Raw genomic sequence first — 22,845 nt, 5'->3', positions numbered from 1 at the left:
CTCCCCCTACTCCCTCTGGTTTGGGGGCCTATAGCATACACCCAATATTACCTTCCCCACAGTGCCTTCCCTTTTAAGTTCTACCCATAGGGATTCTACCTCGTCCATAGCTACATTATTAATATCATCCCTCATATTTACCTGTACACTGTTCTTAATATACAGACATACTCCTCCCCCTTTTTACCTTCTCTATCTCTGCGATAAAGGGAATACCCCTGAATGGTCGCCATCCAGTCATGAGAGCTGTCGAACCCCGTCTCTGATATCCCCACAAAATCGAAGTCCTCCTCAAATATCAGCAGCTCCAGCTCTCCCGTCTTGTTGGCCAGGCTTCTGGCATTGGTATACAAACCTCGTAATTTTGAACGGTTGCATATACCCTCATTTGATGTTTTTAGGCTGCTCTTGTGCTTTTTCCCCATACCCACCTTGGGTTTAGGAGCTCTGAAGACCCTACCGCTAATGTCCCCATTTGTGCCCTCTGAATCTTGCTCTCCACTGGCTAATTCTACATCTGTACCCTCCCCCCCATCACCTAGTTTAAAAGCCCCTCTAACTTTATGGCCATCTTCTCACCCAGTACGGCTGCACCCTCCCCATTTAGGTGCAATCTGTCCCTACCAAAGAGCTGGTGGCCGACTGAGAAGTCGGCCCAGTTCTCCAGGAACCCAAAACCCTCCTTACTACACCAGCTCCTCAGCCACTTGTTAACTTCCCTAATCTCCCGCTGCCTCTCTGGTGTGGCTCGAGGTACAGGTAGTATTTTCAAAACCTTGGAAGTCCTACTCCTCAACTTAGTGCCTAAGTCCCTGAAATCGTTTAGGACTCTCCATCTTCCACGTGTACCATGACAGCTGGGTCTTCCCCAGCCCCACCCAGTAATCTGTCCACCCGATCCGCGATGTGCCGAACCCGAGCGCCCGGTAAACAACAGACTGTTCGGCGCTCAAGGTCTTTGTGACAGCTTGCACTGTCTGTCCTTCTAATGATGGAGTCCCCTACCACCAGCACCTGTTTTTCCTTTCCCTTTCTTTCCTTTCTCCCGGCCTCACTGGAGGAGTTCTTCCCCTGGAAGCTAGGGCGTCGCTATACTCCAGCAATGCTGGTCCCTGACTGGCTTCCCCAACATCACAAAACGGGGCGTATTTATTGGGGTGCTTCAGCCCAGGACCGGCCTCCTTGCCTTGTTCCCTTCTACCCCTCCTAACTGTCACCACTCTGCTCTGATGCCTGCACCTCCAATACTCCGCCCACCTCTGTGCAGGCCCCTGCCTGCACCTGTCGGGTACGATCCCGGCTCTCCTTCGGTATGGACATTCGGCTCAGTGTTGCCAGCTGCTTCCCTAGATTCAGGACCTGAGCTTCCAAGGAAGCAACGTGCTTACATTTTGCACATTTGTATTCGCCCTCGATCGCATGATCGAGGAATGCATACATATCACAAGATGCACACCAAATCGCATCTCCACACCTGCCAGGCATTGTACCTACTAATCTAATCTAATGGGGATTCAGTAATTTAAGTCTGTCCTGTGTGGCTGTTTTCTAGCTTCCTAACTCTACCTTCTCACCCTCTGGTACTCCGCTACACTAGCTTGACACTCAGTCACACAACACTCACACAGCCTGGTCAGTCGCACAACACTCCCAGTCGGTCGCACAACACTCCCAGTCGCACAACACTAACATCTCTTTTTCTCCAGACGTAAAGAGTGCCCCCTTGTCCTCTTTGATGACCTTAAAGTGAATACCTCAACACCAAGTTCACTATATAGACCACTTATATATTTATACATGTTGATCATATCCCCCTCTCCCCCCCCCCACCCCCAACCACACCTTCTTAATCTTCTCTTCTCAAGAGAGAATAAATTAAGTTCAGTAAATCGTTCCCCATAGCGGAGCTCCTCCATGCATCTTATCAGTTTGGTTGCTCTTCTCATCACTTTCTCCAGTTCCCCAATATCCTTTTTATGAACAGTCACCAAAAACTGAACTGCATATTCCAGATGAGGTCTTACTAATGATTTGTACAGGGGCAAAAAGCCTTTAACGCAAGAAATTATTTTGCTCATTTTGGAAACTGCAGCTTGGCATTGCATGTCTTTTAGCCAATTTTCTATCCATTTACAAACTGATTTTTTCAAGCCTGTAGAATTTACCTTATACATTAGCCATGTGTGGAAACTGTGTAAAACGCTTTGACAAAATCGAAATATACTACATCTACAGCCACTCTTCATAAAAATAAATCACATTTGTTGACAACTTCTGTCTCTTTCATGAATCCATGCTGTCGGTTACTTAAAATATATTTTTTTGTGATCTTTTAATAAATTCTCCAGTATTTTCCCAACTATAGAAGTTAAACGAACCAGGTCTATAGTTATTTGGTAAAGACTTTTATCTCTTTTTAAATATAGGCACCACATTGGCCTGACGCCAATCTAGTGGCACTATGCTAGTCATTAGAGTCCATAAAAATTAGAAACAATGGATTTGAAATGACAGAGCTCAATTCTTTTTAGGATCCATCGGTGTATGCCATCTGGTCCAGGTGTTTTGTTTACTTTTATTGTGTCACTTTAAACTATAGTGGTTCATTTGGGCTGTGTCAATATCATACCCATTATGGACATGAGCTCCCCCATGCTTCTTTGATAGCTGAAGAAGGTATTTCATAAATTTGCCCTCTCTTTTTCCCTAGTCACCCACTCCAGAATATTGTGTCTTTACATGCTCAGACCTGATCTTTTTACTATTAATATATCTGATTTTTTTTTTTTTTTGGGGGGGGGGGGGTTTGCTATGTGTTCATTTCCTTTTTACATATTCCGTTATATCCTTTGTAGCATGTAACCACTTGCCCTCTGGAAGATTTACCCCCCTTCATGACCAGGCCATTTTTTGTGATACAGCACTGCGTTACTTTAACAATTGCGTGGTTGTGCGATGCTATCCCATATAAAATGTATGTGCTTTTGTTCCCCACAATTAGAGCTTTCTTATGGTGGTGTTTAAACACCTCTGCGGTTTTGCGCTATAAACAAAAAAAGACAAACAGTTTAAAAAATATTTCTGATATGAAACCCATCCAATAATAAAAAAAAAAAAAAATTAAAAATGTAATTTTATCAATTTAGGCCAATATGTATTCTGCCACATATTTATATTTTTGGTAAAAAAAAAATCCCAATAAGCGTATACTGATTGTTTTACGCAAAAGTTATAGCGTCTACAATCTATGGGATATTTTTCAAAATAGAATTTTTGTAAGAACTTACCGTAAAATTATTTTGCATTAAAATAAAAAAGGGATGCTGGCCCTTTAAAATCGACGATTCCGTGGACCCCCACCCCTGCAATCTGCACTAACAGATGAGGCCTCTTGTGAAAACACTATAGCAAAAAACAGAATTCGATTTGGTCTAATAATGGCCGAGATATGAGCAAAAATCCACAGCCTGTCAGCAAAATTCTGTAAACAGCACACAGTGTAAAGAAAAAGGAAGTGACCTCAAATCGCTAGAGACCAGCCCTCGAGCCCAGAGAAAATGTGCCTATTGGAAGCCTATGACAAAAGTCACAGGGAAAATGGCCGCTGCCTTTACTAGGCATGTTGCCCACATCCAAGATGGCGCCCGACCCGGGCTTTTGAGCAGAAATTCTCACATGGCTGATGTTTCACACAGAGCTGAGAATCTGCATACCACTAAAGTGGCGGCCGCTCCAAACGGCTGCAAAAAAAATGCACCAAACACATTTCTGGCTATTAGCAGGGACCCCAGGGAGACCCCCACAGCCTACCCATACAGCGCCCCCAACGGGGGCAGGGAGGGGGGAACCCCAACACCGACAGAAGAGGGATCCCACAGTGAGGTCCGCCCTGCTATCCCCAGGAGTGGGCCCACAACTCCCCAAATGTCCCCAGGGACAAGGGGGTTCAGTACTCACCAGTCCAGCAGAGGGCACCGCTCAAAAAATGGGAGACCTTCCACCCTAAGTGGGGGTGCCGTCAGCCATGGAAGGACGCTGGCAACAGGCGGGCGATCCGGGTTGAGACATTCTCTGCTAAGCGCAGCTTCAGCCGGCTCGTCCCCATATGGAGGGGCACTGCCGTTGCGAGGCCTGGGCGTACCAGTAGTAACCTGCGACGCTCGTTGGCAGGCTGGGACTCCATAAGGATCTATATTACCCAGTCCGAGGCCCAGCTCTGCAGTCACTTGTAGTCCTCCAGGAAAGGAATCCCTGAATAGCTAGTGGTAGTGAGAGAAAACAAAATCTAGTGTGGAAAGAAAAAACACTGGAATTCAGAAAAAAAAAATATAAGAAAGCCAAGACGCTAGGTCTCAGCAGGGAAAGACCCAAGCTCTGCTCCTGACGCTAGGCAGAATTAAATTGAAGTAATATCAGATGGGTTGTGAGTAATGGTTGTGGGATGGCCCCCTAGTGGCGTGCTGAGGTACAAACGTTTTTTTGTATTAACCCGATAATTATCTGCCTAGCCTGCTACTAGTAATGGCAGCAATCAGCAACTTGTAGTGGGACTGGGATATTGCGGTGAACAGTCAGACACTGACCCTTGGCACTTTTTGGGGATCAGCGACAAGAATACAGTGATTAGTGCTAAAGAATATGCACGGTCAATGTACTAATGACACTGGCTGAGAAGGGGTTAACATCATGTTTCTGTGTACTATGGGAGGTGATCTGGATCCTTGTCCCTGCTTTGCAGGATCAAAGGATCCATGCCTTCTGTACTGCCAGAACGGCAATTACACAAGCAGACTGCCGCTCTCCCTCAGTACCAAAGGATCTGCGGGTGCCAGCGGAGAGCGAGTTCGCGGAACCTGACAATTAGCTCCCGCTGTGTATCATGCACGCCCCAGACACAAAAGTACTAGGTAAGTGATGCTGCGCAGCAGTGCTCCTTTGCCACCGTATATGTAAGTTATACAGTCCGCAAGTGGTTAAATGATGATAGTCTTCCCTCATTTTTATATTTTTTAAAAGCTCTTTTTTTATAATTTAAAGCTTTTTTAACTTTGGATGTGAGCCACATTGGTTTTATTTTTAGCCCTTTAAACTTCTTGCCCATGAGAATATACTTTGCAGTGACTTCCCATTTCTGCTCATCAATGCCAATATTCCCTCCCCAATCTAAGTCTTGGAGAGCAGCCCTCATCCTTTGCTCTCCTAAAGTTAAGTGTTTTTATCTTTCCCGTATGTGTATGTTGCTTACAACAAACATTAAAATGAAATCATGTTATGGTCACTGCTACCCAGATATTCTTTTTATAAACATTAGCTCAGCATGGTTTGAGACTACAAGGTCCAACAGGGCACCATTCCAAGTCAGGGGGCCTCAACTGTACCATACAATGGTCTTGCAAAAGGTTTATCAATTTCTTCCATTTAACTGTTCCTGCAGTGCCATTACTCCAGTCAATATCAGGGTAGTTAAAATCCCCCCTTATTATCACTGTCCCAGCCCTTGCAGCCCTTTCCATCTGTGCAGGAAGCCAAGTCTCCACCTCCTCATTAACAATGGGTAGCCAATAACAAACTCCAATGATTAACTTTCAGGTAATTAAGGTGTTCAGGTGAAGCCTAGTACACACAATGAGATTAAATCGAATAATCTTTTTTTTTTTTTGCATGCTTGTCTCCATATCGAACGCAAATAGGTTACTAAAGTAGGAAAATTTTTCCTAAGACAAAAAAATAATTTGGAAGTGATGTAATGTATTTTCAGACGAAAACTATACTGATTTAAATGAAAATCGTACGAGAAAAAGTTTCAGCTTGTCCCTTCGAAATATTTTTTTTACAAAAACTGTGTACTAGCGATCAGATTATCGGATTTTCTCATAGTGTGTACGAGGCTTAAGTCGCTCATAATGTGCAAGTATGCTCGGGCCCATTTTGAATTTTTTTTTAAATTTGTTTTATTTTTTTTTTTAGCTGCGGTTTACTACTGGTTTAAACACGATCCAAAATAAAAGAAAAATATCAAGCATTTGTATCCCTATAGCCACTATTTTCTCCTAGTACATGGATTTGAAATGTAACTCACTTTCTGCAGCTCTAAGCGATTATCTTCTTGGATGCGCTTGTTTCTCTCTTTCAAATCTTTTTCTGCAAGATGACCAATTCCCTTTTTCTCCAGTGCCTGTAAAATAGGTTACAGTTTAATACAACTGGTTGAAGTTTATACGCTTTTAAAATTTACATAAAGCCATGCCTTAATTATATTTCATGTCTAACCATTAGGATTCAAATATTGATGTTAGAAATGCTACAGATGTAATGCACAGTTTCTGTATTTTGTAAAAGCATTTAATGCTTTTATACTGGTTCTGATAACAGAATGATAGAGAGGCTTAACAGACATCTTTTGCAAAACAAACATGGAAGCTGCCCTACAGTAGCTGACCATCTTCTGAAAATGCTAGTTGTCTCGCTATAATGGCGACTCTGACTTCCATAATTTTAGTCATTCACCCAGAACAAGAATGCAGATAGTTCTAATTTATGTAGCATTCCCGATCTGCATCATTTGTTCCAAGTTAAAAACCAGTGTCAAAGAAAATGAAGATCAGTAATGGCACCTGTCATCTTTCTACTAGGAATGATTTTAGGGTACAAGTGCAAGAGTAGGGAAGGAGTACCAAGTATAGCACAAAAGGTAACCACCTGATACAGATAAAGCTTCAGGGCCAGTTCACACTAAATGCAGTCCAGTGCAATTTTTTTTTCTGCATCAAATATACATGAAAAATTAGATTTTTGTCTTACCGTAAAATCTATTTCTCTGAAGTGCATTGAAGGACACAGTCTCTGTTCTTCATAACAGTAGTGACATCCCAAAGCAGTGCCTTAAAGATTTGGGGTGGGAACAGCAGAAAATAATTCCCTAAAAGCTGAAACATAGCCAACCAGGTAACATAGGACTCATCAGAACAACAAGATGAGACCCACCTGAAAAAAAAAAACATTAAACACCCTCAAGGGAGACTAAAAACACCCTTAAAACAGCAACCTACAAAACTTTGCAGCCAAAAAGGAGGCATCTGCAGATGCCAGCACATCCACCTTATAAAAACTTTGTAAAAAAAGGTACGAACAGATGACCAGGTAGCCACCTTGCAAACCTGAACCACAAATGCCTGATGGCAAAAGGCCAAGGGAGCACTAAGCGCCCGAGTAGAATGCGCCTTAACAAGGGAAAGGTGGAACCTGACCCTTAATTGAATAAGCCTGCACAACTGTTTGATCCATCTGGAAATAGTCGCAAAAGAAGCAGGGAGCCCTTTCCTTGGTTCATCCGTGAGTACAAAGAGCGAATCCGACTTCAGAAAAGATTCAGTAGTCGCCAAGTACACCCTGATTGCCCGAACCACATTCAAAGTATGTAGCGCAAATTCCTTGGGATGTTAAGGCTTAGAACACAAGGAGGGCAGCACAATGTCCTCATTTAAGTGGAAACCGGAAACCACCTTCGGAAGGATGGATCCGGGCGAAGCACCACTTTATCCCTGTGAACCACTAGATAGGGAGAACGACAGGACAATGCTGCCAGTTCTGACACCCTGCACGCAGAAGTAATAGCCACCAAGGCGGCCACCTTCTGGGATAAGGTAAGCAGGGGATTCTCCTGAATATTTTCAAAGGGAGGCTTCTGGAGAACCAACAGCACCAAATTAAGGTCCCAAGGTGGCAACGGAGGTTTGATAAAAGTTACGCACCAGGGAATGGGTGGCCAATGGCCTCTGGAAGATAATTGTGAAGGCCGAGACCTGGCCCGTGATAGTACTCAAGACTAATTTTTGATCAACTCCCCGTTGAAGGAAAGCCAAGATCCGAGCCACCGAGCAAGAGCGAGGAGGAACCCCAAGACTCACACCACGCAATATACGACTTTCATGGACGATGATAGATCTTTCTAGAAGTCGTTTATCTCGCTTTAAGCAAAGTGGGAACCACTGAAGCAGACAATCCCTTACTTACAGTACTATCTCTAAACGCCAGAGGCCTGAACCATTCGGCAAAAGGAAATTCATTATGTAAGACAACACTAGCCTATAAAATTGCCGCCTACCGGAACCAACGTCACCGGCCAGCCAGGACCGACATGCGGGGACTGCCACGAGCCACGTTTTCCCTGGACTGCCTACTAGACCAAAACCTGTGGCCTCCTGGGCACACAGACTGGACACTTCAACAGGCCATTGCTCCTTCTGAGCTAGAAGGGCTGGAGGCTCTGGAAAACCCCCCTCTACTGCCTTGGGGGGTGCTGGGATGGTCTCCACAAATAAGCACTAGAGGTAAGCCTACCCTTTCGCCACTTGGAGAGAGCACACTCCCTAGCTGGTTCCCTGCAGCACTTCCACCATGGGAGAGAAAACACAATAACTGAAGGAATGGTGGAAGAGGAGGGATTTTGAAGGCTGCAGTGTTTTCTGGAAAAACTGGGTGGAGCTGCGCTCTCTCCAGGCGCAGTCCTGAAAGGCGATTTGAGAAAAATGAAACCACCTTCAGCAAGCTTAGCTGAGGCTGAAGAACCACCATGTCATGGTGAAGTACCAGAAATTGCTCCTTGCACAAAAGAGCTGCCATTTTTGACACTCTTCTTACTGAATAATTAGCACGCAACCTTGCGAATCAAAATCTAATGGAAGGTCCCAATTCAGCTCAAAAAGGTGGTCTCTGACAGCACCAGCTGAGGTCTTATGAGAATAAAGGCAACTTGTCCGGAGGAATCATATAAAGTGGCCCCTTGAACAAAGGCACGTCCTAAGGAAGGATAAGCAATCAACCATAGAATTAGGACTGCCAAAGCCAAAATTTGCCTCAATTGTACTTCAGGACAATCTTCTATCCCAAACTTGAGGAACTCCAAGATCCAGCCTACAAAACATTTGCATCATTACATTTCCTAGTCTCACACCATGCAACATAGGATTTTCTGGTCCTGTGGTAAATCTTTCTTTAAGCAGCCTTCCTGGCTCATCAGACACTCCCTCATCCTTCAAACTGTGGCTTTAACAGCTATGTCATCAAGTCAGCAATTGTAAGGTAGGATGGAAGATCAGACCGGAGGTGTTGGAGGGCTGGAAGCATTCAAGGAATGTCCACTAACATGTTTACAATGTTGAAATGCCATGTTCCTCTGGGTCTGTTAGTGTGATTAAGATCACCAGCATTCCCTCCACCGTGATCTTGGGAAGCAGACGTGGAAGATGCTGTAATGTATCAAAGGCATAAATCTGTTAGAACTAGACCCACAGTGTCACCAAGTCACCTACTGCAATCACCTGAGGATTCCTGGAGCTCCTGGCTAGAGCAAGACAACTACCATACGCAATAATTCCCTCTGCCAGAGGGCGGTCCCCCTTGTCTGGGAGGCAGAGGAACACTCCAAACACAAGTGGGCCCAGTTGAGTTTGTGGGGGCTGGGCATCGGGCATGTGGGCCAAGACTGTACCTAGAAAAACTTGAGATACTAGAGAACTGAACATAGGACAAACATTTCCCATTGACTTGGGATCGAAAAGAGGTCTGAGTAAAAACCGCAAACCTTTTGTCCATTGGAACCAACAAGATCGCTCCTTGCGACAGAAGGCGATTGAGAGCTTGCAACAGCAACAATCTCTTGCAAATGTGGGAATGCCACTTGAAGGGGACACGAATCCAATTTGCTGGCCGCCTTGCTCGTTTCCTACAGAAATGGCCCTGAAGCTTTACTCTAGAGGCTTTATAAACAAAGAAGGTCTGGCGCCAAAGATATCAATGATTGTGAGCCGCATTTAGAGGAGTTTTGTATGCAATATGTAGCCGCTGCTAATTGTCTGCAGGTTTAACCAGCATCAAAATAGATGAAAAATAAATCACCGCAGATCTATACTCCCCTAGTTCATAAAACAAAACAAAATACCTTGTTGTGTCTCGCTAAAGTGCTAGTGCAACAATATTGAATAATCACAATCATCAAAAATATAATATATATGTGCAATATTATGTAAAAGAAAATTAAATAATCAATATTTGTAAGTACATATCATACATGATAAACATATGCTGTGATTCCAAAATTAAATAACCTATAAAAGGAAGAGCACATGTGATTAAATAGATGACATAACTCGTATTACAATTAAAAAAAACGATCAATCATGTATGTCCTGTCCAGACTTGTATAAAGTACTCAAAATTTCTACTTGAGTAAAAGTACAAGTGCTCGATCAAAAAGTGACTTGAGTAGAAGTGGAAGTGCTCACAGAAAAAGTTACTTAAGTAGAAGTACTAAAGTATTCAACATTTTTTTTACTTAAGTATTGCAAGTAGTTTTTTCAAAAAATTTGCTACTTAAGTACTAAAAGTAAAAAGTACCAGTAGTTTTGAAAAAAAATTTCTACTCAAGTACTGAAAGTAGAAGTACAAGTACTGTGTTATGTAGTTATTAAAGAAAGAAGTCAAAAGTTTGAACATCATATTGTTTTTTATTATTTCAAATGATTTATTCAAATGATTAACCTGTGTTTGTTAGTAGTTTCTTGATGCACTTTAAGCGCTGTAGCACCATTTATTTGTTTGTTTCATATTTTCTTTTTATTGGAAAGATTTGGTATAGCAGCTTTTATTATACACAGCCTTTATTTTCGTATGCGCTGATTTACAAATGACATTATACACATTTTTTTGAGCTTTATGCAACCTGCCATCTACTGTTCTGGCAGTGGTCATTTTTTTAAAAGTAACGAGTAACTATGCAGCACAAAAAAAAATACTTGAGTAGAAGTATCGAAATCATCGAAAAAATGTAGTGAAGTAAAAGTAGAAGTAGGAGAAAAAAATTCTACTCTAGGAAAGTACAGATACCGCATTTCGGTACTTAAGTACAGTACTTAAGTAGTTCTACTTCATTACTATACATCTCTGGTCCTGTCACATGTGTATGAGCAAAAAGAGTTGCCCATCAGTATGTGTGAACAACACAAACAATCCGCAGATCCACAATCACATGTGGGGCTTGCTCCATTCAGTATGTGGGTAGAACCACACGTACACTTAGTAAACCTTTCTGTGAGCATTTGGGTGCAGAGGCAATAAATCCACTAGCTCTGAACATGTAGTAATGTAGTGTGAACAACAGTTCAGCCCTCTTAGGTACTGGAAGACATTTTGTGTAAAAATCATTCTATAAGACTCCTGTGATAATACTTGCATCTGTACATAGACTTTTCACCCACATTATTGTTATAAGATAAGTTTGTTTTGAGTCAAGTCTTATTGTAAATAATGTTACTTCCCCGAAATGACGTGCATGTGCTCTCCAACAGTCTGGGGCAAGATAACCAGATGTCATATATACGTAGGTAATGTCCTTGTGGAGGGATCCATGAGACGCCATGGGAGTAACTTACTGTTTCAATGTATTCTAATGGTAAATGGTTTCTATATAATCTGTAAGCAGTAAACCAAGGTCAGGTCATTCTGAACGAACCATATGTTGCCTGTGTATGGAGTTTTATCAGAGTGGAGTCCAGAGGTCAACCGGGTCGAGTCCACAAGTCTACCGCTTTGGAGTGGTCAATGCCAACAAGCTCAACATTTTAATTTAGTACATGCAGGTAACCTAGTCAGGGTACAAGTTATTGTACAGGTCAAAACCCCACGCAGAGGAGGGGGATATCTTTAAAAATGCTATGTAGAAGAGCGGTCTTCTGGATACTTAGATTGCAAACGAGGATACCAAATTGTTTAAACTTTGAGTATGATGTTACACATTTTTATGAATTGGTCCATGGGGGGGGGGCGCATGCACGCGAACGCGGGAAATGGCTGCCTGACCTCCGCGCTACCGGACACTTACCATCCGACGAATAAAGCACTGCTTCGTTCCAGCGACGACCCTCCAGTCTCCTTGGCTTGCGGACACCGCCGGGCACACGAGGGTATGCGCCAGGCGCCCAAATACAATAAAAAAAAGCGGTCCCAGATGAAAGCTGCTCTGGCCGGGAAGGGCAAGGTGGCGCCTGAACCTCCGGAGCCTGACGACTCCATGCGGCTCTCCTCTTCGTCCCTGGCGGATAACCTACAGCAATTCCCCGTGGATCTGGTAAGCCCAGCTCCCCCGGACTCTGATGCCATGCTAGCTTCGTTTTGGGCTATTGTCAGGGATGAGATAGCCATAGCTTCCCGCAAGCTTTCCTCTGACCTCATGCAAGGCCTCAAAGAACTTGGAGGCCACACTAACCAGTTGGAGCACAGGATGGACTTGACCACCACAGTATTTGAGGGACATGAAGAGGAGGTGGACAGGCTTAATGGGGAACTTAATGCCCTCCGTGATAAGATGGAGGATGCTGAGAATAGGGCCCGCAGGGATAATCTCCGCATTCGGGGGTTCCCAGAGACTGTCACTGATCTTCAGGGCACAGCTACAGCCTTTTTTCAAGAACTGGCCCCTGACATTCCCCTGGAACGTTTGGAATTTGATAGGATTCACAGGTCCCTAGCCCCTAAACCTACAGATGGCTCCCTCCAGACGTCATTATCAAATTTCATTACTACCGCACTAAGGAACGACTCATGCAAGCAGCCAGGGAGCACTCTGACCTCTCCTTCCAGAACTATTCACTTCAACTGTCTGCGGATCTTTCCCCGGTCACTATAGCCAGGAGATCTCTGAAACCCTATTTGCAAATCCTGCAGACTCATAAAATTAAATACAGCTGGGGTTTCCCCTTCAAGATCTCGTTCACTGTTCAGGGCCGCCAATTTCATGCTACTTCCCTGGCTGACCTGCGCAGCCACTTCCAGGAATTGAACTTGGATCTCCCCTCCTCTCAGACGGCCCCCACATCCTCATCATCGGCTTCCAGAGCAAAATCATCTACATCACCCTCCCCCTCCAAGCCGCAATCCCAAGGATCCCACCATGGTTCCCAGGCCCTCCGTTCTCTCCAGGCTCAACGCTTCCATGATGTCCCTATCAAGTGATCTCCGCCGGACTCCATTTTTGGGTTATTTTTCACCTTTTTTTTTTTCGCCTTCCAGGTGCACCCCACCGTTGGATGACTTTGCAGGGGTCCCTGTGATATACCATTGGACCAGATGCACCCTCTGTAACACCCTCCTGGTTGTGTGGGGCTGGTGTCCTGCTCCCAGTTGCATTTTTGTTTTTTTACTGTTTCACCCCTATTTTTAGGATACTGTCATTTTGCACTAACTGCTTGGGACTCCCAATTGTTCTTGATGCCATGTCTGGGTTACCTTATTGCTATAATGCGATACTGAGAGACCATTTCTACAGTTGTTTTTGCACTTTTCCTGTGCCTTATGCGGTTTACATGATACTTCCTCTTTTTGATTCCACCATGCAGTTGTCGCTGCAGTGCTATTTTTTCTAATGTTTTTGCAGCACTTGGGGGTTGGGTGCTTTTGTGCTCCACCCGGTGCTTGCTTTCATTTTTATATATTGGTCGGATGGGTCTGGTGGACCACCGCCCCCCTGTTGCGTCGGATCTTGTACAGGATCATGGTCCTGGCTAACCCCCGACGCATCTGTGGTCCCTCGGGCCCACACCTAGATGCATTTATGCGTTATCATTTCTGTGATTTTGCTATGTTTTTTATGTCTTTCTGTTCCCTTTTTGGTCTCTGTTTCCCTTTTCTTGGCTCCCCTCTTTTCCTCTCTGCCTTGTCTCCTTTTCTTTTTTCCAGGTCCTGTGGGGCTGGTGGCTCAGGGTAAGTTACTCTTTTTTGTATTTCCTTTTTAAATGACGCTTACTTGGTTGTCCTTGAATGTACAAGGTCTGAACTCTCCCCAAAAAAGGGTTAAAGTCTTTAGGTTTTTACGTCAAAAGCATGTAGATATAGTCTGTCTCCAGGAAACCCATTTTTCTTCCTCCTCGCACCCTAAATATTTTGATGCTCAATACCCGCAAGTGTTTCTAGCTAATGGCCCAACTAAGCAACGGGGGATACTGATTGTGTTCCGCTAAGCTGTTCCTTTTTGTTGTGTTAAACAAATAGCGGACCCTGATGGTAGATACCTTTTGCTTCAGGGCCTCCTTAAGGACACTGAAGTGACTATTTTGAGCTATTATGCTCCTAATTCTAATCCAGTCCCCTTCCTGTCCCATGTCTGCTCCCTTCTCATGTCCCATGTCAAGGGCACCCTTCTCGTGGCGGGAGATAATACTATACTGAATCCTACATTGGACAAATAACCCCCTGAGAGAGTTGCTTCCTCATCTGCTGTCAAACGCTTTGCCTCCGCCTTACAATCCTTTGACCTTGTGGATCTGTGGCGAGAAATGTACCCCAGCGGTAGGGACTATACGCATTACTTCCACCCTCACCATTCCCACTCCCGTATAGATCATGTTTTTGTTACGGAAACATCTCCCCCTGGTTCACTATGTCTCTATTTTGGCTGTCCCCTGGTCGGACCACGACCCCCTTTTGGTGGAATGTAAGTCCATTTTAAGTTTTCCCCATCGTTCCTCCTGGATAATGAATGACTACCTGTTATCCTTTGTGGACATCCAAAACGAGCTCTTACAAGCATCCAAGGAATATTTTGATCTCAACACGGGCTCGGTTTCATCTCCAGTGATGCTTTGGGAAGCATATAAGGCAGTATTGCGGGGCCGTGTTATTCAAATAGCTTCCAAGCGTAAACGGGAAAGGCTGAAACTTCAGCAAACGTTAGAGGCTCGTCTAGACTGTCTTTCCGCTACTTTTAAACAGACTCCGACCCCTACCAACCGCAAACCATTGCCGGGCTGAGTTGGACTTGTGCCTCACTGACAAGGCGGAGATGACCCTACGTTGGTCCCGCCAAATGTGGTACGCCAAGGTCAATAAACCAAATGCGAATAGGTTGTGGACTTTTGCTCCTAAATTTACTCCTGTTACTTTGCACACTCGCCATAATGTGCTCACTAGTAACCCTCTGTGGGTTCTGGAAGAATACCGTAGCCGCCTTGCTGGGCTGTACTCGGCTCCGGCACAGGCCGATCCTCGAGCCGCAGATGCTTTTTTGCAACATATTTCCCTACCCACGCTTTCAGCCTCTCATGTGACTCTTATGGATCATGATATTCAGGAGTCTGAGGTTATGCAATGCATTAAGGACCTGAAGATAGGAAACCTGGCCCGGATGGCTTTACTGCATTGTTCTATCGGAAATTTGCGACTGTCTTGGCTCCTCCCTTGACTGCGATGTTTAACGCTGTTTAAAATGGACAATCCCTTACCCCTGACCTTTTGACAGCCAATATTGTTATGTTGCCTAAACCGGATCGGGACCACACTTCGTGGGCTAATTTTCGCCCAATCTCTCTTATTAACATCGATATGAAACTGCTAACCAAAATACTGGCTACACGACTGAATTCTTTCCTTCCCCACTTAATTAAGAAAGACCAGGTTGGTTTTTGCCCCGATGGCAGGCAGGGGATGCTATTCAGCGGATTATCCAACTGCAGCATTTTGCTCTTCAACGACGCATACCCGCTATGCTACTGTCCTTGGACGTGACTAAGGCTTTTGACACCTTGTCTTGGCCTCATCTTCTGACTGTCCTTCGCCGCTACGGTTTTGGTCCCTCGTTTTGTCCTGGCTGTCTGCCCTCTATGACTCACCTCAGGCCCGTATCAAATATTATGGATTTGAGTCGCTTCCTTTTTCTATTAGCCGGGGTACAGGGCACTGGCAGGGTTTCCCGTTGTCTCCACCCTTTTTGTTTTGGCTTTAGAGCCCCTAGCCGAAGCGATACGTTCCTACCATGCCATCTCGGGCATCGAAGTTGCAGGCTCACAGCATAAAATATCTTTATTTGCGGATGACATTTTGCTGTCCCTTACTTCGCCAAGGATCTCGTTACTTAACCTTTTGGCCCTTTTGGACTTGTTTGCTGTCTTTTCTGGTCTGCGTATCAATCCTGCCAAATCTAAAGCAATGTCCGTTACTTTGTCTCCTGAGGACGTGGTGGCTCTCCAGGCGGCCTTTCCTTTCCAATGGCACCCTGCTATGCCCTACCTGGGTGTTAAGCTGTCTCCCACATATGATGGTCTTTATGCTGTTAATTATCCACCCCTCTTCCGCCACTTGACAGACCTGCTTTCTTCTTGGTCTCATCTCTCTTTATCTTGGTTCGGTAATATCACTGCTGTACGTATGACTTATCTCCCTAAACTGTTATACTATTTTCGTGTGTTACCGGTTCCCATTCCCTCCCATATCTTGCGTATTCATCAGCGTAAAACTTTGAAATTTATTTGGGGCTCTTCTAGACCCCGCATTAATAAAACGTGTCCTGTATGCTCGGAGGATCTCTGGAGGGTTTTCCGTCCCGAGTCTATGTGCGTACTACACTGCGGCATTCATAGCCCCCCTCTCTCATTTGCACGACACGTTCCAAATGCCATTATGGGCCACAATTGACCTGATGGGACGCCTGTCCAGTCCCCCTCTCTTCCATCCCCTGGCTCCCCCCTAAATTTCGTCTGCCAGACCTACGTCCTTGCCTCCTTCACTCTCTTCGCCTCTGGGACTCCGTTAAATATTCATCCAATTTGATTTCCCCCCACTACTGTTTTCGTGGTGGACGGACCATGGCTTTGTGAATGTCCACTCGTTATTTACCCCTACAAGGATACTCCCTTTTGGGGCCCTCCTCACATGATATACCCTTGCAGGAACATTATGGATATATGCAACTCCATAATTTCCTTCAGCAACTCATTAAACATAAACCTTTACCCTATACGCTCACGCCATTTGAAAGCCTCTGCAGGGCGCGACCCTACTCACCGGGACTCATATCCCTCCTATATGCCTTTATGGTTTCTAGTGATACGCCCCCTTTCACGGTCTATCATTCTAACTGGGAACTGGAATTGGGGGGTAGGTTGGACAAGGAAGACTGGCAGCACATGACGGCAGCTCTCTCAAAATGTTTTCGAAATGTCTTGATTCTGGAAAATGCTTATAAAAAGGTGTTTTACAGATGGTATTATACCCCAGCTAGGCTGGCCAAATTTATACCTGCGTATTCTCTCGTGTTTTTGTGGTTGCACTCAGGAGGGGACCATGGCGCATATTTGGTGGACATGCCCCAAGGTGCGCAGACTATGGATCAGGATCTATGCTTTGCTCCGTAAAATTTTTCAGGTCACTTTGAAGAGGGACCCGTATGAGGCGCTTCTATGCAAACCTATACCTGACCTGACCCGTAAACAATGTCAGTTGGCCCAACATTTGTTTACAGCTACGAAATTGACAATTGCCCGATCCTGGAAGACCCTGTTGCTTTGTTTTGAGGCGGTCAAAAACCGTATGAATGATATTCTAATTAATGAAAAATTTACAGCAATAGTCTCCGATTCTCATGATAAATTTCTTAAGGTGTGGGACCCCTGGATCCCGAATGTTGCCCCTTCCAGGTTTCAGACCACTCTTCTTTCCCTTTAATGTCCCCCGGTCGCTCGCCCCACAGGACCCGTTCTCCCTTCTTTTTCCCCATCCTCTCTTTAGTCTTCTTCTATTGTCGTCTCTTTCTTTGTTTGTCTCCTTTTCTCATTCCTTCTTTCCTCTCTTTTTCCTTTGTCTCTTTGTGCCGCTTTCTCCTCTGGCTCGGTACTTTAAGACCATGCCTACATTTGCTCAATTGAACGCTCGAGGATTTCTTCTCCTGTTGTTTTTATTGCACTATATGCCACTAGGGGGGACTTTTGGTCCCCGTCTAACAACTTTTTGCTGATAAACCTTATTTCGTCTACAATGTTTTAAGCTAGGCTTATGCCCTATGTTTGTATCCGTTTTGCTGCTACCTGTTTCAAATGTTCAATTTTTTCATATTGTACGCACGTACCTTGCTTTGATGTAGGTTTATGCCTTTTCTTAAATAAAAACTTTTGTACAAGAATAGGTGCATAAATGGTCTGCCTTTGTGAGTGGCGTATGATCTTTTCTTTTGTGGTTTCTTTTTCCTTCTTTGTTCGCTGTGGTCCACTTTCAGTTAAAGATTTCATGAGGTTTTCAATGAAAACGCATGTTCCAATTTAGGTGCGTCTTGTATTGACTGTCCCTTTTGTCTTAGAATGTACAGAGAGGATTATGGAGGAATTTGGACATTTATAATCCTTTAGTGAAATTTTAGTGATTTATGACGTTTATCCTGCGACAATCGGGCTAGGTCTATCTAATTTTATCTTTATTTGTATCGTATAATATTTAGAATTGAATGAGTATGGGCATTGGTATGTTGCATTTTTATATGTATGGTTGCATTGGGTCTTTCTTTCATGATGATACTTTAATGCAGGGATCCTCAAATTATGGCCCTCCAGCTGTTGCCGAACTACACATCCCATGAGGCATTGTAAAACTCTGACATTCACAGGCATAACTAGGCATGATGGGAGTTGTAGTTCCTGAACAACTAGAGGGCCATAGTTTGAAGACCCCTGCTTTAATGGGTTAAGTAGTTTTCCAATTGACTCACGATTGGTTTTAGCTGTGGTAACTACTATACGGATCGCAATGAAAGCGTATGCTTTTCAGCAAAGAATAAGCGAACTTGATTCATGAAACACGTCTGCTGTTTGAGGCTTCAGTCTATTGTACTGTCACATTTATGGAGAAATAAAGACTTTTATCCGTTCAACACTGGAGTGCTGTCAAACCTTTTTCTGCAAAGGGAAAGAAGTCACCACTGAGTTGAGGATCAGCGCCAGATAAGTGACCCGCACAGACGGAGTCAGGGCAGATTTGCCAACACTGATCATCCAAATTCCTGCAGGGTCCAAATGGTGATGGAGATGTTGTTCAGCAAATCCGAATGGGAACCTGCTTGCAACAGGAGATCGTCCAGGTACCCCACAATGGAGATACCTCGGCAACGCAACAAGGCCAGCACAGGGGCTAGGACCTTGGTAAAAACTCTGGGAGCCGAGGAGAGACCAAAGGGTAATGCCATGAATTGAAAATGCTCCTCTGCCACCGCGAAGCAGAGGAATCGCTGATGTCCCTCGGATATGGGGACGTGGAGATAGGCATTTTTGATATCGATGGAGGCCAGAAAATCCCCAAATAAAAGATGCCACCACCGACCGAATGGACTCTTATTCAAAACTTCTGTACCCGCACACAGAGTGGTTCAGAGCCTTTAGGTCCAGGATTGGACACACTTTGCCCTCTTTTCTGGGCACAGTGAACAGGTGTGAATAGAAACCTTGAGAGTGTTCCTGCGGGGAACCGACACAATCACCCCCTGAGCCAGGAGATCTAGCCAAGCCTCCCGCTGATCTGTCAAACGCTCCAGGGACGAGGGAAGATTTGACTGAAAAAACCTGTCCCCTGGTCGGGACCGGAATTCGATTTTGTACCCTGAACAAACCAGGTCGCAAACCCAATTTTCCTGAATGAAGGAAGTCCAGGGTTCCTGAAAGAAGCACAAATATCCCCCCACCCCTGAGACAGGTAAGGGCGCCCCTACATGCTGAAGAGGACTTGTCTGCAGCACCGGACTGACCGGCCTTGGTCTTTCCCCAAGGCTTCTTAGCACCTCCATAAGTTCTGAACGGCTAACCCTTTTCTTGCGCCCCAGAGGCACGAAAAAAAACGTTTGTGAGCAGAAAAAGGAGGGACCCCACTAAGCACGGGGAGTCTTACCCTTGGAGGATTGAGGAAAAAGAGTACTCTTTCCGCTAGTCAGTCCTTTGATCAACTCATCCAATGAGTCGCCATCCAATGAGTCGCCAAACAACCTTTCTCCCAAAAAGGGGAGATTAGCTTAAGGCTTTTTTAGAAGCTTGACCTGCCAACCAGTTCTTCAACCAAACCATGCGTCTTAAAACAATGCACATGGCTGAAACCCTGACCACCAGGGGAGCCACATCCATAGAAGCATCACACAGGAACATCAAAGCCTGGATAATCTATCCACCATCAAACAGTTCCAGCTGTTCTGGAGGAACAGTTAAAAGGGGTCCAAAAACTCCCGCAATCCCCTAATCCATTCCATCACTGTCTGTTTCAAAAGAGAACCCGCCAGCACGCGAAGATGGCGGGAAAGGGATTCCACCCGCCTGTTCACTGGATCTGTAAAAACCGGGGAAACCTCCACAGGCACAAGGGTAGATGTGTTCAAACTGGAAACAGGATGGTCCACTTTAGGTGGCACCATCCAGTAGTTGGAAACATTTTCGGCAAAAGGATATAGGCGTGCTTAACGTGCCGCCATTGGTCATTTACGATATCGTGAAAGGTGTCGGGACAAGGGAAAACCTTGCCAGATTGCCGGGACTTTTGGGAGCCAAAAGCCAACTGTGACCCTGCCGGCGTGGGCTCATCAGCCAATTTTAAAGTATCCCTCACTAAAATAATCAGGGCTTTAACTAAAGCGCGTTCCCGTGCTGCAGCTGAAGAAGACAAGTCCTCTTCACCATCTGACTGCGAGGACAGCGACCCCTCAGGTAGGGGGGCGTCCGAGGCAACCCCATCAGGTTCAGAGTTCAAATCCCTAGAAGGAGAAGGCAGCAGTAGTTTATGGCTATCAACCTTTTTCAAGACTAAATCAACATTAGTCGCCAGGCTTCTCAGTGCAGCTGAAATTGAGGCCAGCAACTGCGATCCGCACTGTCCGGGAGTCGCACAAAGTGAGTCTGAGGTTGATTTTCCAGCTTAGGGTACCATTATGCAAATCGCAAAAAATAGAGTACTGTCGCTTGAAGAGCACCGATTGTGGTATCTACCGCCAAGCGCAGCATTCTGCAGGGGACCCCTTTAACACAAACTGATATCAAAAGGTATAGAGATATACTCGTAGGGACCCCCAATTACGTTACCACCTCAGACACACTTCCTCCTGAATCCATCCCAGCATGAGAGAAAAGCAGGAAATGACCACACAGGAACTGATGTTGCCTGATAGGGAAGCTGATTATAGCACCAGGGCTACACAAAGATGGACGCCCATACAAAGTAATAGGAAGCTGCAGGGAAAATGGCTTCCCCATACAAGTCTATGGGGAAAAAATACATTGCCCGCACTTAAAATGGTGGCGCCCATGGCTTACCATGCGGCTAAGGACCAACACATGCAGGCCTCAGGAACAACAGGGACCAGCAAGCCCAAGGTACCATTATTTTACCCCCCCCCCCCCACCCTGAGTGCCAGAGCACTCCAGACACACAGTCCCCGCAGCGACAGGGAGAGGGAAGGAAACACAAAACTTGGGCACCGGGCAGCCCAGAGGGATCTCTTGGGAGGCACAAATCCCATCATCGCCAGGGGAGGGCCCACATTCCCCCCAGCAGGTGCAAGGGGGGTACATTTAGTCACCATATATAACAAAAAGGGGACAGAGCCTGCGTGCTGGAAGCTGTCTCTTCCTAGATACTGTTTATGCTGATTGCTATGCGCTTTGGAAGCGCCACCTTTGTGAGTACTATTCCTTCACTCAATAAAGCAGTTTACTGCAACCATACAGAGAGCACTAGATCTCTTCCTTTGTTCCCCTTTTATGTCTATCGGTGAGAATCCCTCTGGAGGTGATAGGCTATCCATAGCCTTTACTATCTGAAGGTCCCTGTGTATATACAACGCTGTGATTGACCCAGCAGTGGGTCTATAGTGGAGGCGAGAGACCAATTCACCTGGTGGTGGGATTGCACTAATCACAAAAGCACTAATTAAGTTTTGCACAAGATTCTTTTGGACACGTGGATTCACCATTTATTTGATTGATTGTATGGACATTGGGACATGTATGGACACTGATTTTGAGTTTCATTACACTATGTGTGCACATGACTAGCGCAACACTACTTTTTGGTTTATTTACATTTAGTCACCATACCATGGATTGGGTGGGCTCTGCTCCAGGCAGACTGCCTCCCACCCAAAATGGGGGTGCTGCCAGCCGATGGGTATGCTGCGACTCAGGGCGTTCCAGGTTGATACGCTTGCTGGCTCGTCCCCCTCCGGGCCAAGTGGGAACCGTCATTGCTAGGCCTACGTCGGCACTATAACCTGCTCATTCTCGTAGGTCAGACTGGGTGGACCATAAGGATCTAGATTATCCAGTACGAAGCCACAGCTGGCATCGTTGCTTGTAGATCACCAGGAAAATTCTTCCCTGAACATTAGCTACGAGGAAAATTTCTCCCTAAACACTAGCTAGCAAGTAAAGAGAAATAACAAAATATTCTGAAAAAATAAAAAAAGACCAGGGTCCCACTCCTTCTCTAGGCAGAAAAACTTATATATATTATATATATATATATATATTTTATATTATATAAATAAATAAATAAATAAACTATAAAAATATTAATTTAAACCCGCACTCTTTATCAAGGAATAAAAGTGATAAAATAAAAATGTGTAATCAAAATGTGATGCAACTGCTGTTGCGCTAAGTAAAAACTTAGATAGGTAGTAAAATCAAAATTAAAACAGCGCTAGCATATATACAAAAACTCTAAAACATTGATATTTAAAATGTGCAAATAGTGCTATAAATATATGCAAGTGTGTAAATCAATTTAAATAAAGTCCTTTCAATAAATCCAAAGTGCTCCAGTGCAGAAATTAAAAAATATATATAAGGTGCTCCAGGTGACGGTGACCTCTCTCGGTTCCCCACTCACCAGAACTGCAGATATAAAATGGCCTGAGATCAAGATATTGCACAGGGAGTTCTCCTGTAGGATGCTGTGTAGTACCAGGTATTTCCTTATATAGAGCTGGTCCTAATCACCTCCATGTACCCCAAATTGAAAAAGAAGGGCCGCATATGGTGAAGTACGTTTTTAAATAAT

The 22,845-nt window shown here is 44.8% G+C and overlaps 1 protein-coding gene across 1 annotated transcript in view; it reads right to left on the bottom strand.

Moving 5' to 3' along the window:
- Positions 1 to 22,845, bottom strand: part of CACTIN (cactin, spliceosome C complex subunit) — a 473,103-nt gene that overhangs the window by 353,091 nt on the left and 97,167 nt on the right. Inside the window, exon 3 of the mRNA XM_082243969.1 lies at positions 6,080 to 6,175. Coding sequence (XP_082100095.1) covers positions 6,080 to 6,175 — 96 coding nt within the window. The remainder of the gene's footprint in view (positions 1 to 6,079; positions 6,176 to 22,845) is intronic.

Source organism: Pelophylax lessonae, assembly GCF_965119305.1.
Source record: "Pelophylax lessonae genome assembly, chromosome: 1".
Lineage (NCBI taxonomy): Eukaryota > Metazoa > Chordata > Amphibia > Anura > Ranidae > Pelophylax > Pelophylax lessonae.
The sequence above is the reverse complement of the archived record's forward strand: the minus strand, read 5'-3'. Positions and strand labels throughout refer to the sequence as shown.